The sequence below is a fragment of the Nycticebus coucang genome, chromosome 5, assembly GCF_027406575.1.
Source record: "Nycticebus coucang isolate mNycCou1 chromosome 5, mNycCou1.pri, whole genome shotgun sequence".
NCBI lineage: Eukaryota > Metazoa > Chordata > Mammalia > Primates > Lorisidae > Nycticebus > Nycticebus coucang.
Window position 1 is genome coordinate 64,103,606 of NC_069784.1, and position 17,196 is coordinate 64,120,801.

Sequence of the window (17,196 nt, forward strand, 5' to 3'; positions counted from 1 at the left end):
TGATGGTCCCCAGAGCTAGACACCCTGTCTGCTTGTGGGTCCAGAATTCAAAGGACATTGTGCAAACTGAACTTCAGAGTTGCTCTGGCACACGCCTAGAGGATCTGGCGCCTTTTATTCCCTCTTGGCTGCAGAAGAGAGCCCTCAGAGAGCCTTCAGGCTGGGCCTCCCATTACGGAAACTTCCTAAGAGCCCCTGGACAAGAAGAGCAACAATCCTGCCACACTGTGCATCCCCTTCCTAAAACAGATCTGCATAAGACGTACCGGTGATGCCCTGTGGTCCTGTCTCCCTTTCCCAGCTCCTCTTTACACCAGCCAGAGAAAGGCCCCAGGGTATAAAAAACTCGGTGCCAAAGAGCCGAATGAAATGCTGGAACTCTGATTAAGAGGGTGACTAATGACTGGGGGAAAGGTCTTCACCAGTGAAGGTGTTCCCAATTCTTTGCTTCCAAAAAAGTAGGAGGACCTAACCAGGAAGCCTATTGATAAACTACTAAAAATAATTTTTTCATGACAGAGAACAGGCCAATATAGGGGATATAACTTGGAAGGAGTTTGAATAATGGGACAAGTGCATAACAATCAGCCTTTAGTCACCTGCTGCTTCATATGAACAAAGTTTTAGTGCTTACATCTATACAAACAAAAAAACAAAAATCGATGTTGAATTCAAGCATGGATACATGGATTAAGTGGAAAAAATATCAAATATCCATTTTCTTTTCTTTCTTTTTTTTTTTTATGAGACAGAGTCTCACTATGACACCCTCAGTAGAGTGCGGTCACATCACAGCTCACAGCAACCTCAAACTCTTGGGCTTAAGTGATTCTCTTGCCTCAGCCTCCCAAGTAGCTGGGACTACAGGCACCCGTCACAACGCCCAACTATTTTGTTGTTGCAGTTGTCATTGTTGTTTAGCTGGCCGGGGCTGGGTCTGAACCTGCCAGCCTTGGTGCATGTGGTCAGTGCAGTAACCACTGTACTACAGGTACCAAGCCAAATATCCATTTTCTTAAGAGAGATCTATCTCCAATTTTATTCTTTATATTTATCTATAAAATACATAATACATTGTGAATCAACTGTGTACTAGTAATAATTATAACAATTTGTTTCAGAAGGAAATTTTTCACACTTAGAACTTTATCTTATAGGAGACAATAAACAGTTTAAATGTAAATTTATGCCCATATTTTTGTTGCAGAAAACCTGTGACCTTTTGTAGATGTCTTGGCGGGGAGAAGATGACACACACTTGCTGTCCTTGGCCTGAATGGTACTCTCTTGTCAGGGAGGGTCCCACGTCTGTGACCTGCTGAAGTGCAAATAGCTCCCTGGCAGCCAGCAGACTGACTGGGTCAAGGCTGGAATCTTTTCTCTTGCAGAGTCTGAGGGCCCTGCCTAAGAAATACTTGTTTGCTAGAACAATCTACTCCAGGCGTTAGAAACCAAAGCAAAACCATCACAAACAAATCTCCCTTCATACTGGGGAGTGGGGGCAACTTACCCACAGGACGCTGAGCCTCACCTGGGAGTCAATGACGAATATCAGGGCTCCTGTCCCCCTGAAGATCATCTCGTAGTCAAAGGTAGGGTCAAAAAAGTCGATCTGTCCCGGGAAGTCCCAAATCTGAAAATTGACGAAGGAGCTACTGGAGACGTCCTCCCGGCATATCTTGTTGGTGCTCTCCAGGAACAGGGTCTCATTGGGGGACATTTTGTGAAAGACGACTTTCTGGATGGACGACTTGCCGCTTCTCCTCAGTCCCATGAGCAGGATCCGTGGCTTCACCTCGGTGCTGAAGGGATCGCTGAAGTCCAGGACTGGAGAAAGCAGAGTGAGAATAGGGGTGAGATGCTATCACATGGCCAGTCAGGATCTCACTTCCACCCAACTGTGATTCACGATGAGCAGACGCCATTGCTCTCCAGAGCCCAGGGAGCCCCTGTCACCGAGGGGACAGCTGTGGGTAGGTGCAAAACACTAACAAGTATAGTGTCATCACCTTTCACACCATCCCAGAGGACAAGGTGCCTGCATGACACCAGGTCACAAGCAGGGACTCTGGAGTGTGAAAGGCAGAGACTTCACAGAGCAGACTGTCCTCAGGAAGATCCAGACCTCAAAACCCAGAGCAATACTCCTGCTCTGCTGTGTCATGAGAGGCTCTGTGCACCAGAGGATAATTGTTCATTTGAGTGATGCCTCTCACACACCACCACGGCCTGGGAACAGGCACTGCACTAGATCCCTCCGATGCCGGCTGTTTAGGGAGGGGGTGCAAACCCTGTGAGTCAGAGCTCTCCGGGCCTACTCTGGCTCCAGACCTGCACCATCCCGAAAGGCAGCTACCAGCCACTTCCAGAAGAGGAAGTTCTATAGGAGAGCACTACTCAAGTCCCTGGAAATAAAAATCCAATCCTAAAATCCTCTGCCAAAGGTCCTAGAGGGGTCAGACATCACCGGATAAAAGTATGTAGGACTCTCTCTTTTCTTTGTTCTTGAAACATACAGTATTAAGTCCATGATGTCCTTTAGTCCTAAACAACCGCTTAATTCTAAACAGTCTTACTATTTAACCAAGAGCATGTACATTTCACAGAAGCAAAGGGTAGCCTAGTGGTTACATGTTATGACTCTGAAGTCAGCAAGACTTGGGGTTTGAGCTATTGGCCCTTGGAAAGATACTTAGCTTTTGAGACTCAAAGTCTGTAAAGTAAATTTGATAATGATAATAATTAACATCTTGGGTGGCACCTGTGGCTCAGTGAGTAAGGCACCAGCCCCATATACCGAGGGTGGCGGGTTCAAATGCAGCCTTGGTCAAACTGCAACAACAACAACAATAAAGTAGATAATAATTAACATCTTATAGGGCTGTTACATGAATTAAATTAGATCAAGAACCTAAAATAATTATTAAAAGTAAGTCTCACCCAGCAAATGGTGCTGGGCCAACTGGATATCCACGTGCAAAAGAATGAAGTCAGGCCCTTATCTCAAATCATATTCAAAAATGGTAACTCTGATGAAACACCTAAACTTAAGGGCTTCTATAAAATTTTTAAATTAAAATGTTTGATTTAAGAAAGAAACATATGTGTAAATCTGGATGACCTCAGATTAGGCAATGGTTTCTTAGCTATGGCATCAAAAGCACAAGCAACCACAGGGGAAAAAAAAAATAGATAAATTTCATAAAATTGAGAAAGAAAATGAAAAGACTGGCTCAGTGCCTATAGTACAGTGCTTACAGCGCCAGCCACATAACACCCAGGCTGGCTGGTTTGAACCTGGCCAGAGCCAGCTGAACAATGATGACAACTGCAACAAAAAAAACAGCCAGGCATTGTGGTGGGTGCCTACAATCCCAGGTTGCTGTGAGCTGTGATGCTACAGCACTCTACCAAGGATGACATAGTGAGACACTGCCTCAAAAATAAAGAAAAGAAAAGATCATCTACAGAATGGGAGAAAGCACTTGTAAATCACGTATGTGTTAAGAGTCTAGTATTCAGAATATACATACATAAAGAACTCATACAATTCAACAGTAGAAGATAACCCAATAAAAAATGGGCAAGAGATCTGAACAGATGTCTCTCCAATTACGGCACACAAAAGGCCAATAAGTGTTCGAAAAGATGTTCCACAACATCAGAGATCAGAGAACTACAAACCTCAACCATAAGAAGTGGTAGTGTGTGAGGATATGGAGAAATTAGAACCTTCATACTCTGCTGATGGGAATGGAAAATGATACGCTTTGAAAAAGAGTATGGCTGAGCGGCACCTGTGGCTCAGTGAGCAGGGCACCGGCCCCATATACCGAGGGTGGCGGGTTCAAACCCAGCCCCGGCCAAACTGCAACAACAACAAAAAAATAGCCGGGCGTTGTGGTGGGCGCCTGTAGTCCCATCTATTCGGGAGGCTGAGGCAGGAGAATCGCCTAAGCCCAGGAGTTGGAGGTTTCTGTGAGCTGTGTGACGCCACGGCACTCTACCAAGGGCAATGAAGTGAAACTCTGTTTCTACAAAAAAAAAAACAAAAAACAAAATGTAAAAAAAAGAAAAAGAGTATGGCAGTCCTCAAAAGGTTAAACAGAGAGCTACCGTGCGACCCAGTAATCCCACACCTGTAAATATCCTCAAAAAAATGAAAACATGCCCAAGTAAGAACTTGTACATAAATGTTCATAGCAGCATTATTTATAATAGCCAAGAAGTGGAAACAAACTGAACCAACTCAGGGATGGATACACAGAATGGGGTGTATCAAGGCAGGTGAGTATCATTCACCCACAAAGATGAACAAAGTACTGATTCAAACTACAACATGAAGGAACTTTGAAAACATCAGGCTAAGTGAAAGAAGCCAGACAGGAAAGGTTATATGGAATCATGTACATGAAACATCCAGAATACACGGAAGACAAGGGCTAGAGAGAAGGGAAAATATCTCAGTTTTCAGCAACTGAAAATTAATCCTTCATTACCCGGGTATAACTAATGATTTTTCCCCAAAATCTCTGTAAGTGTCTAGAACTCATGCGTGTGTGTTTTTTTTTAGACAAAGTCTCACTCTGTTGCCCAGGTTGGCCTAGCTCAAAGCAACCTCAAACTCCTGGGCTCAAGCGATCCTCCTGCCTCATCCTTCCAAATAGCTGGGACTACAGGTACCCACCACAGCACTGGTTACTCTTTCCATTTTTTAGTAGAGATGGGGTCTCACTCTTGCTCAGGCTGGTCTTGAACTCCTGAACTCAAGCAATTCACCTGCCTCCGCCTCCCAAAGTGCACCCAGGCCAAGTTCAGTGGTTATTTTTGTACATTCACAAACATGTGCAATCATCACCACTATTTAATTCCAGAACGTTTGCAGGGGTCCTCAAACTACGGCCCACGGGCCACATGTGTGATTGTATTTGTTCCCGTTTTGTTTTTTTTACTTCAAAATAACGTATGTGCAGTGTGCATAGGAATTTGTTCATAGTTTTTTTTTTTTAAACTATAGTCCAGTCCTCCAATGGTCTGAGGGACAGTGAACTGGCCCCCTGTTTAAAAAATTTGAGGACCCCTGTGACCGAATACCAATTAACTTCTACCCGGCCTAAAAGTCATGCTAATATCTAATACTATACTGATAAATTTCATTTACTGTATACAATATTGTAAGATTTGAATTTGTAGGTGGAGGTAAACATGCAAATTTTGGACAAAATGATGACTGAATAAAGAAAAAGCAGCAGGGACAGACGTGCATAGTAGACATGACTCTATTATAAGCAACGTCTCACCCTGACTTTACCCACACACATTTTTCTGGTTCAACTGAACACAATCCTACAAATTACTGATGATATACAAAGCAGTAATGTGCAAGTAAACCATCCCAAAGGTCACCAGATTTCCTCTTCAACAGTGATTATATGCTACCCACTCACTGTATTGTCATTACAAGTCAATTTCAGCAAAAGTAAGGCATGAATTGAAAAAGAAAATAGGGGCCGGGTACAGTGGCTCACGCCTATAATCCCAGCACTCTGGGAGGCTGAGGCAGTGGATTGTCTGAGCTCACAAGTTCGAGACCAACCTGAGCCAGAGAGAGACCTCGTCTCTAAAAATAGCCGACGTTGTGGTGCGCACCTGTAGTCCCAGCTACTCGGGAGGCTGAGGCAAGAGAATCACTTCAGCCCAAGAGTCTGAGGTGCTGTGAGCTATGAGACCATGCCACTCTATCAAGGACGACAAAGGGAAACTGTCTCAAAAAAAAAATAGGACTCTGTCTTAGGAAAATAAAAAAGGTAAAGGAAAAGGAAAACAACCCAATTTTTAAAAGGGAGAGGAGCAAAAGATAGAAGAGACAATTCACCAAAAAAGATTCAAGGAAGATAAATGTGCACATGAAAGATCCTCATGTAAATCAAAATCACAATGGAACATAACCACACACCACTTAATTCTAAAAATTAAGAGGATAGTAACAAGCGTTGTCAAGGCTGTGGAGGTACTAGAACTCACATCCCTCACATCCGCTCCTGGTGGCAATGTAAAGTGGTACAACTATTTTGGAAAGCAGTTTGGTGGTTTCCTAAGAAACTGAACACATATATATCCTATTAGCCCAATCCTTCCTCTGCTAGGTATTTACCCAAGAGAAAGGAAAGCATGTATCCATACGGAAACTTGTAACAAAGGCTCACAACAACTTTATCTGTGATAGTTGAAAACTAGAAACCACCCAAATGTTCATCATTGTGAAGAGACAGGCAAATTGTGGCGTTTCTCAGCAATTAAAATAAATACATGGGCGGCACCTGTGGCTCAAAGGGGTAGGGCGCTGGCCCCATATGCCAGAGGTGGCAGGTTCAAACCCAGCCCTGGCCAAAACTGCAAAAATAATAATAATAATAATAATAAAATAAAAATAAATACATAAATACGTAAGTGCAGCACCTGTGACTCAGTGAGTAGGGCGCTGGCCCCATATACGGAGGGTAGTGGGTTCAAACCCGGCCTCAGCCAAATTGCAACAAAAAAAATAGGTGGGTGTTGTGGTGGATGCCTGTAGTCCCAGCTACCCGGGAGACCGAGGCGAGAGAATTGCCTAAGCCCAAGAGCTGGAGGTTGCTGTGAGCTGTGACGCCACAGCACTCTACCAAGGGTGACAAAGTGAGACTCTGTCTCTAAAAAAAAAAAAAAAAAAATACATAACTATTGATACCCATAACGTGAATGAATCTTAAAATAATTACGCTGTGTTAAAGAAGCCAAACAATGACATGTCCTATATAATTCCTTTCTCATAAAATTTTTTTAAAAATATAAACTAATCGGGCGGCGCCTGTGGCTCAGTGAGTAGGGCGCCGGCCCCATATGCCGAGGGTGGCGGGTTCAAACCCAGCCCCGGCCAAACTGCAACAACAACAAAAAAAAATAGCCAGGCGTTGTGGCGGGCACCTGTAGTCCCAGCTACTCAGGAGGCTGAGGCAAGAGAATCACTTAAGCCCAAGAGTTAGAGGTTGCTGTGAGCCGTGTGACGCCACGGCACTCTACCCGAGGGCGATACAGTGAGACTCTGTCTCTACAAAAAAAAAAATAATATATATATATATAAACTAATCAGAGAGCATGACGTCCAGCTGCTAAGTAGGAATCTTCATACTGTCAGCAATGAAAGAAAGAATTAAGGGCAGCGCCTGTGGCTCAAAGGAGTAGAGCACCAGCTCCAAATACCAGAGGTGGTGGGTTCAAACCAAGCCCCGGCCAAAAAAGAAAAAAGAAAGAAAGAATTAAATATGCATGATGCTGAGAAAAGCAAGCAGACTTTTGTTCAGAAGGGTGTTCAGTGCCACACCATGGAAAAAAAGAGGTGAGCACATGACTGGGTCGAGTCTCCACAGTTTCTCTGGGCTGGGTGGACACAGGTCAGGCCACTGGCTCCTCTTACACAGAAGCCAGTAAGAACAAAGGCATCACCTGGGGAGAGGATACCCTGATGGAGTATTTGGAGAATCCCAAGAAGTACATCCCTGGAACAAAAATGACGTTCATGGGCACTAAGACAAGAGAAAGGGCAGACTCAACAGCTTATCTCAAAAAAGCTACCAATGAAGAATCGTTGGCCACTGCCTTATTTATTACAAAACAGAAATGTCTCATGGCTTTTTTTTTTTATGTGTACCATAATTTGATGTACCAGAATTCAGATCATGAATGAGTGAAAGCATATTTTTGTGGGACAGCCCTGATTTAACTAAGAGTGGCTTGTGGCTAAATGAATATGACCGAGCTTTTGGATTTTGATAGTGATTCCAATTCAGTAAATCCTATCACTGTTTTCCCCTTCTAAAGATATGACTGGATTAATTTGTAATGTTCAATTTTTCACAAAGATAGTAAACTGCCATCTCAAAATCTAAAAAAATAAAATAAACTGTAATCTATAGTGACAAATACATGTAACACATCAGTGTTACCTGGAAGAAGGCTGAGGTTAGAAGGAGGAGCTCCTAAGGGGAAAAGGAAACTTCTGGGGGTAAGGGATATGTGCTTTATTTTGATCGAGGTGAGGTGACAGCTTCACAGCACAGGTGTGTACATATGTCAGACTTATGAAATACACAGGGCTATTCAAAAAAATACAACCTCACAGGCAATGCCTGGAGTGCCGGCCCCATATGCCAGAGATGGTGGGCTCAAATCCAGCCCCAGCCAGAAACTGAAAAAAAAAAAAAGATTATACAACCTCAAGTACAAGAACGGAAACATACAGGGCTACAGTTGCTCCATTACCACCTTCCAAGTAGCAAGTGTTAGATCAATGCACAGCAGGGAGAAATGCCTTGTCCTGAAGAAGAACCCAGCAGATTGGGTGGACTATGAATTCGGATTTAAAGTAGTGCAGACTTTGGATGGAGCAGAGAGGAGGAGGGGGCAGGAAGCCTGAGTCTAAGCTAAGCACGCACACAAGGAGGACAGTGTGCATCCAGTTAAGAGATCACAGCAGCCACCCAGGAGGGAGGACAGTGTGCGTCCAGTTAGAGCTCACAGCAGCACCAGGGAGGGAGGCGCAGGCCCTGTACTCAGCACTCTACATATTCGTTCATTCACACTCCTTCAAGAATAGATATTCTATGTCCATTTACAGGTGAAGAAACTCACGCTCAGGAAGGTCGAATAACATTCAAACTGAATAGCCGGGCGTTGTGGCGGGCGCCTGTAGTCCCGGCTACTTGGGAGGCTGAGGCAAGAGAATCGCTTAAGCCCAAGAGCTGGAGGTTGCTGTGAGCTAAGTGAGGCCATGGCACTCTACCGAGGGCCATAAAGTGAGACTCTGTCTCTACAAAAAAAAAAAAAAAAAAACATTCAAACTAAAGGTCAGCCCACCCAGAGTCTACATGTTCTCTTTCTGCTGTCAACACTGCCTCCAATTACCGAGAGCAAAGCTCCAAACATTTATAATCGCTTACAAATGCAAAAACCTTCACATGTTTATGTGTCTTTCTTCCCAACTCATACTGCTAGATTTGGGCACAGATTCCAGCTCACCTTTAGCAGGGTCTACAGGACTGTGTGGCCGTGACCATCCATGCTGCTGCCCTGTAGAAGCCGGGTCTCCTCCTCCGGGATAGACGGTGGCATGGGGAGGTGACAGACTCCACAGAGAGGAGGATGGAGCGTATGTGCATGTTTACACACACAGAGTGGCTAGGATGCGAAATGCACACACAGCTGTAACAGCACATACAGCTAAGTGTTTCCTTTCCCCTGCCTGCCTGGCAAGCACAGGCCACCCGCTGCCAACAGCAGGAAGGGCGGGGCAGGTCAGCAGGTGCCCCGTCCTCTCTGCCAAGACACCCTTTACCACATGCAGCTGGGGTGCACAGAAACACAGCGGGTGCCACGGTCTGCAATGGACATTTCTACAGACTTTATCCACCCAGGGAAAAGCTCTAAGTCTGTCTGACATCTGTGGAATCTGGGCTAAGGGACCTGCCCAAGGCCACATGATTGGCATGTGGTGAAGTGCTCACCCAGCGTCTCCGCCACCAGCCAGCTCTCCCTGCAGTCTAACCCACATATCTCATAAATTAAAATGTACTCGGGGCCATCTCCTTGAGGTGGTCCACAGAATGGCCTCATTCCAGCTGAGGTCTGTGGTTTCCAACCTTAAGTCAGATCACATTAGTCATCATAAAATCAATTAGTGGGTATTTAACAGCAACTGCATTAAATATCAACAAAGAAATTAAAAAGGAAACTAGAAAATAACCGAGTACATCATGCGTAAGAGTAAATACTGCTTAGTAAAACTTTCAGGTTTATTTACCCGTGTTTGGGTGCTGGTTTGTAACATAAACTTTTTATACTGTGGACCACGTATAAAATTATAGGCCACAATTTTAGATCAGGAAAGGTTTCTTTCCTATCAGAAAGGGATTGCTGGCAAGCCTACCTCTGATCCTCACCCTTCCCTCAAGGGTCTCTGTTGGAGCTGCCTCGCAGAGCCTGGGGAGCTTAGTGGGTAGAGTATCAGACTTTGAACTTGAGGCTCCAGGGTTCAAGGTCCTGCCCAAGCAATAAAAAAAGAAACCCCAAAGAGAACAGGCCCTGAGTTGCCCGATCACAACAGGAGAAGGCTGGCTCTCCCCAGAGCTTCCTGTTGCCCAGTGTCTCAGGCTTTGTGAGAGAGAGGTGAAAGCATGAGAGAGGACACAGATGAAGGGTGACAGCTGCCCTGAAAGGGACACTCAAATGACAAGTCTTTAAAAATCTGCTACAGGAGGCTCCCTTTGAAAATGCCAAAGGAGGCGGCGCCTGTGGCTCAGTGAGTAGGGCACCGGCCCCATATGCTGAAGGTGGCGGGTTCAAACCCAGCCCCCGCCAAACTGCTCAAACCCAGCCCCCGCCAAACTGCAACAACAACAAAAAATAGCCCGGCGTTGTGGCGGGCGCCTGTAGTCCCAGTTGCTCAGGAGGCTGAGGCAAGAGAATCGCGTAAGCCCAAGAGTTAGAGGTTGCTGTGAGCCGTGTGATGCCACGGCACTCTACCCGAGGGCAGTACAGTGAGACTCTGTCTCTACAAAAAAAAAGAAAATGCCAAAGGAATCTGGAGGGAGTTGCTGAAGTGAGGTGAAATTCACAATAAGGCAGTTTGTTTTCATTTCATAATGGTCCCCTGACGGCCAGTCAAGGTGAGGATGCAGACACAGAGAAGATGAGCTGCACGCAGGGCTCACTGGGGCTCTCCTGGATGGCAAGTGAGGGCTCAAGGGCCACCTGCACCCCAGACAGGTACGTAACAGGGATGGCTGCAGGAGAGATGCTCCAGGAAGGACTGGCAGAGGAACGCAGTGAGGTGCAGTCTGAGGGCAACAGGAGCCGACCACAGTCCAGGGCCTTCCACAGCATTTAGAGCAAGCCCAGATGCCCTCCTGTCCCATAGGCATTGCACCAGCCTCGCCTTCCCCACTGGCCCCTCTCCTCCTGCCCCTCCCTCCACCTGGAAGGCCTGGCTCCCACTCCCACTCAGCCCAAGGTCGCCTCTTCATATCTAATCAGACCCTTGATATCATTTCCTAGGCCAAAACCCTGTCACTTTCCACTAGTCATCTTATCCACTGTTTGTGTCTTGTGTGTTTGCTCGTTTATTGTCTGTCCCTCACAGACACACAGGCAGACTGCACTGTGGCATGTGGCCTGAGTTCAGTAAAGGCCTCTGAATCAATCAGCTGAGAGCAAGGTAACATGTCAGCTCACAAAGGAGATGCCAGAAGTCTGGATTTCCCTCTGAAAGCCTTGAGGAATTCACCAGGGACTCAGGGGAGACTAACATATCAGATTTACACTTCAGGAAATTCACTCCAGGAACAGACTCCCTAGATGGGCCGGCAGAGGAGTTAGAAGGTTGTTCCAAAACACAGAGGGGCCCGGCAGAGGAATTAGAAGGTTGTTCCAAAACACAGACAGATCGATGGCCTACAGGATGTGAGGGTAGAGGGAGACTGGCAGTCCATTCGCCAAGAACGAAAAGGGAAGAGGCTAAGCTGGGCTCCATGGCTCCTGCCTGTAATCCTAGCACTCTGGGAGGCTGAGTTGGGTGGATTGCCTGAGCTCAGTTCAAGACCAGCCTGAGCAAGAGTGAGACCCTATCTCTAAAAAGCAGCCCAGCGTTGTGTCAGGTGCCTGTAGTCTCAGCTACTAGGGAGGCTGAGGCAGGAGGACAGCTTGAGCCCAGGATTTTGAGGTTGCTATGAACTGTGATACCATAGCACTCTACCCAGGGTGACAGAGTGAGACTTATCTCCAAAAAAAAAAAAAAGGAAATATGGACTTGTTGAGTTGTGGGGCTTATGTGAGGAAGGGTGCAGAGCCTCAGCTGGGAGACAAACACACACAGCTGCAATGGGAGCCTGGATGTGCCTGCTGCCCTTTTCCACCCCATCCCAGTGTCTGAAGAGAGCGGGCACCTGTGAGTTTTAGCTGTGGCCACTGCAAAATGCTCAAACCCACTCTAGTCTCTCCTCAACCCGTAGCACTGATCACCCACACAGTTGGCAGTGTGACCTCTGATCCTTACAGATGCAAAAACTGACAGATATAACACCTGACATTCCAGTACTGATCAACTGGCATGTGGTCTCACACACACAAGCAAGGGGAGGAAGGTGTGCCACGGCCTCCAGGCCTCCAGTCAGCGGTAAGGCAGAGCCTCTGCAGCTGACCGCCTCCTTAGGTTGACCTAATTTTCACAGACCGGACACACACATGTACGCATCAGCACAGCAGGCCTGCTTCCTTATGCTGACCACCTCCCTGTGTTGACTGGTTTGTTACAGTCCTTTGAGTGGTCAACTTACAGAGGTTCTGCTACATTGTACACACTACACTTAAAAATTTATCCAGAGACTAGGTCTCCTATTAGGTATTCTTACCACAATAAAATGTTTACAAACTACCAAGAGGTGAAGAGGGAGGCCCTGAACGGTGCCTCATGCCTATAACGTCAGCACTCCGGGAGGCCTTGAGCTCAGGAGTTCAGGACCAGCCTGAGCAAGAGTGAGACCCCATCTCTACTGAAAATAGAAAAACTCCCCAGGTGCCTGTAGTTCCAGTTACTTAGGACGCTGAGGCAGGAGGATTGCTTAAGCCCAGGAGTTTGAGGTTGCTGTGAGCTATAACACGATGGTACTCTACCCAGACTGACAAACAAAGGCTCTGTCTCAAAAAAAAAAAAAAAAGAAAAGAAAAAAGAGGTAAAGAGGGGGGTAAATAAACCCATGAGAAGATATTTATGGTGTATCTAAGCAAAGGAGTGAAGTGGCACCATGCTACAATATGCCAGATTGGCACCAACTTTATTTTGAATTAAAAATATTGGAGAAATTGTAGCCCCAGAAAGAGCTGGCTGACCTGTCTCCTCCTGCACACAGCAAGCCCTAAAGATTCCTCCAGTACCCACTCCATTCCAGGGTGAGAAAGTAGCTCTTATCCCCAATCACGGGGAACCAGGCTGCACTGGATCTGAATACATACACTTAACAAAGCAACGCTTATCTTCCACTAGTTTTACACCCTGGGTATGTCTCTTTGTGACTCAAAGAAACTTTAATGCCCTAGCCAGATTTTCTTTGTTCTGTCATTTCTTCTCAAATTTATCATTCTTTGCCTGAAAAGTATAAAAGAAAAGCATCTTGCTTTGGCCACTTCTTCAGACTTCACTTTTTTTTGGAGACAGAGTCTCACTTTGTCCCCCTTGATAGAGTGCTGTAACATCACAGCTCACAGCAACTCATATTCTTGGGCTCAAATGATTCTCTTGCCTCAGCCTCCTGAGTAACTGGGACTACAGGCGCCCACCTCAACACCTGGCTATTTTTAGAGATGGGGTCTCCCTGTTACTCAGGGTGGTTTCGAATTCCTGAGCTCAGGCAATCCACCCACTTCAGCCTTCCAGAGTGCTGGGATTACAGGTGTGAGCACCACACCCAGCAAGACTTCACTCTCTTGTGAAGATTCCCATCAGAAGCAAAACTGAAGAAATCTGTACCCTTTTCTCCTATTAATCCACCTGGTGTCAGTTTGGTTTCCAGAACCAGCCAAGGAGCACACAGGCACTTACCAGGGGTTGGAAACGAGAGAGCCTTCAGGTTGGTGGGAGGCCACACCCCACAGCACAATCTCTGTCACCCGGGGATCTATTAGATGTGCATATGGGCCATGGATGGTGATAGACTTACTGATTTTAATTGTTCTTTATTTTCTCCATAAACATCAATGTGGCCTTTTGCCATTTTTCCCATATGGGGTATATTTGAAGAATGAAAAGAAGCTGTCATTTGGAAGGGTATTTAAGCACTGGGAGTGACTTCCATCTTACTGTAAAATTTTAATATTATGTTCTAAAGGAGTCTTTTTTTTTTTACATTATTACTGATTGTTTATTAAATATCATGAATGTCAATGCATAAAGTAAGTTTGTATAGAAAATTACTGTTTTGCCTGTTTCATAATTCATGACTTTATTATTTGTGATTTCATTTGGAAAAATAAAATTATGCTAAAATTTTTGATAGTCACTGTCCCAAAATTACAAATTAGGGAAATACAGAAAAGTAACTTTTGAATGCTTAATATTTCAAAAATATAAATAATAGACAAGCCATGTATATATATTTTTGTTTGTTTAATTTTTTTTTTACAGTTTTTGGCCAGGGGTGGGTTTGAACCCACCACCTCCAGCATATGGGGCAGGCGCCCTACTCCTTTAAGCCACAGGTGCTGCCCAGACAGGGTCTTTTTTTTCTTTTAGTCTAAACTCTGGGTTCAGCGGCCTCTAAACAACACAGTATGGAATGATACAAAAATACTAGTCTGTAGGTTAATCAAATTAAAATTGTTGTAAAAAAAGAAAACAAAGGCCCAGTGCCTACCACAACAAATACTCAATAGATACCTGTTTGTTGGGAAGAGTGAACCAAAGTGACAGCAGAATTTGAAGCTAAAGTAACTGAAGCTTTAAAAAGAAACTTCTTGTCTGACTTTGGCCCAGGTCAGCACTTGGAACTGGCTATCAAGAGGATCAGTTTTATGTCTAGGTAAAGCCAGCCTTCTGTGTCAGAGTCCCGTCAATATCCAAATTACCCACATAGCCCAGCTCTAGAGCTGAACTGTGAACGACCTCAGGGAAACTCCTCTCTGGAGGAGCAGTGCTCTGGAGAGGGCTCATCTAATTGGGCCATTACCAATCTTTAGCACCTGCAGATTACTTAATCCAGAATTATCCAGTGACCAGCAGAGCCAGGTCAAAAACCAACAGGCCCTTGTAAATGGAGAAGGCAGAGACAGAAAGGAGGATTAACACTGTCTAAGAGCAGGGCTACCTGGGGACCAGGCTTGGCTGCTCTGTGGGTTAGGAATGCTTACAACAAAGAAGGAACAAGAAACCAGGAAAGTGGGAATTGACCACTCCTAACACAGTTCTTGGAGAGCATTAGCCCCACCTTCCGGAGCTTAAGCAGTCTCTCCAGGGACAATGAGACATCCTATGAAATGCACTTCATAAATTTGGGTGCATCATACTTCTGAGAGCTATTATAATTAAGGGAAGTTCTCTAAGAGGTAACAATTTTGAAGAGGCCCCAAACAGGAAAATTTAACAATTTAATAAAATAACTAGGGTAACATGATGACAAAATGATGCCAAGCAGAATGACTGAAAAAGTACTGGGTTTAATGTCAGAATGAAGTTCAAGTCCCAGCTCTGCCATTTACTAGCTGTGTGCTTCCATACGTGTCCCCAACCCAGGAGTCTTACTTTCCTTCTCTGTCTCTGTTGGTGCACGTGTACATGCGCACACACGCGTACATACACTCCTTTTCTTCCCCTCTCAAAACCTAGGCAACTCAGAGGGTCTTGGTGGAATGTGACACAGGGACAGGCTCACTCAGTCTTAAGGCAGAGTCTCAACTTCTGTGCTATTAGTATTCTGCTCTGTCAACAAAGGCTAAAGGGTCTACATACTTAATGGTTTTAGGAAGAGGACTCTGGTATGTTTCTATGTGGAACATTATCTGTGGCTCCTTTAAATTTTTAAAGCTTGTGTTGATCCACAGAACTACTTCTCCATTCAAGACTCAGGAGTTCAATAAGAAATTCCAACCAAAGTGAGAATGAACATATGAATAACAATACTAGTAAGAAAATATGCAAAAATTGGCAGCACCTGTGGCTCAAAGGAGTAGGGCGCCTACCGGAGGTGGCATGCTGGGTTTAAACCCAATCCCAGCCAAAAAAAAAAAAATACATATATGCAAAAACCATAAAGATTCACTGTCCATTTGGTTAATTACTCAGTAAGGAGAATTAAGTGCAAACAGAGTATCAGCATATATTTCCAAAGATGATTATTTTTCTTTTTTAGATTTTTTTTTGTTGTTGTTGTTGGGGATTCATTGAGGGTACAATGAGCCAGGTTACACTGATTGCAATTGTTAGGCAAAGTCCCTCTTGCAATCATGTCTTGCCCCCATAAAGTGTGACACACACCAAAGCCCCCACCCCCCCCTCCGTCCCTCTTTCTGCTTTTCCTCCCCCCCATAACCTTAATTGTCATTAATTGTCCTCATATCAAAATTGAGTACATAGGATCATGCTTCTCCATTCTTGTGAAGCTTTACTAAGAATAATGTCTTCCACTTCTATCCAGGTTAACACGAAGGATGTAAAGTCTCCATTTTTTTTTAATAGCTGAATAGTATTCCATGGTATACATATACCACAGCTTGTTAATCCATTCCTGGGTTGGTGGGCATTTAGGCTGTTTCCACATTTTGGCGATTCAAAGATGATTATTTATGTCTGAAAACCAAATCTTCCTCTGTGAAATCCTCTCAAATCATACTGGTAGGTAACTAAAAAAACAGGATAGATACGATATACAAATATTTCCTTAACACATGTATTCAATGACATTTCTTTGTGTTTGTTTTAAAGAAGCTCCTATAAGAAGGGAAAAATGAGGCTGGGCAAGGTGGCTCACGCCTGTAATCCTAGTACTCTGCAAGGCCAAAGTGAGTGGACTGCTTGAGCTCAGAAGTTCAAGACTAGCCTGAGCAAAAGTGAGACCCTCCTCTCTACTAAAAATAGATAATAGCCAGATATGGTGGTGTAGGCCTGTACCAGTTACTTGGGCGGCTGAGGCAAGAGGATCACTTGAGCCCAAGAATTTGAGGTTGCTATGAGCTATGATGCCATAGCACTCTACCCAGGGTGACAAGAGACTCTGCCTCAAAAAATAAATAAATAAATAGAAAGAAAGAAAATGTTTCAAACTCACAGCCACATCTCTCATCCAGAACTTGTTGTTTCTGCCTCTTATTTCCATTAGACTATCCTGTCTAATATTAAAATGGGAGAGATTTCTTTAAAAAGTATAGAATCAAGATGCTATGATTCCCCCAATGAATAAAGATGTTTATAAAACATCTGGCATAAAAGTATGCTCTCTCAATACAGGTATTTGGAAAAGCACTTGCCTAGGGTGTGCCCTCGGTTGCACCATTTTTAACTATTCTCTAGTCCCATCTATTCCAACTCTTCTGAATCTCTGTATTAAGGGCCAGAAGAAATCCAAGGAATTAGCTGTGGCGAGGGCTGTAATCAACCTAGCTCTTTTTGGACAAGGAATT

The 17,196-nt window shown here is 44.7% G+C and overlaps 1 protein-coding gene across 1 annotated transcript in view; it reads right to left on the reverse strand.

Annotated features, from left to right (window-relative positions):
- Window positions 1-17,196, reverse strand: part of RRAGD (Ras related GTP binding D) — a 40,364-nt gene that overhangs the window by 18,996 nt on the left and 4,172 nt on the right. Inside the window, exon 2 of the mRNA XM_053592262.1 lies at window positions 1,532-1,827. Within this exon, the coding sequence (XP_053448237.1) occupies window positions 1,532-1,827 (296 nt within the window). The remainder of the gene's footprint in view (window positions 1-1,531; window positions 1,828-17,196) is intronic.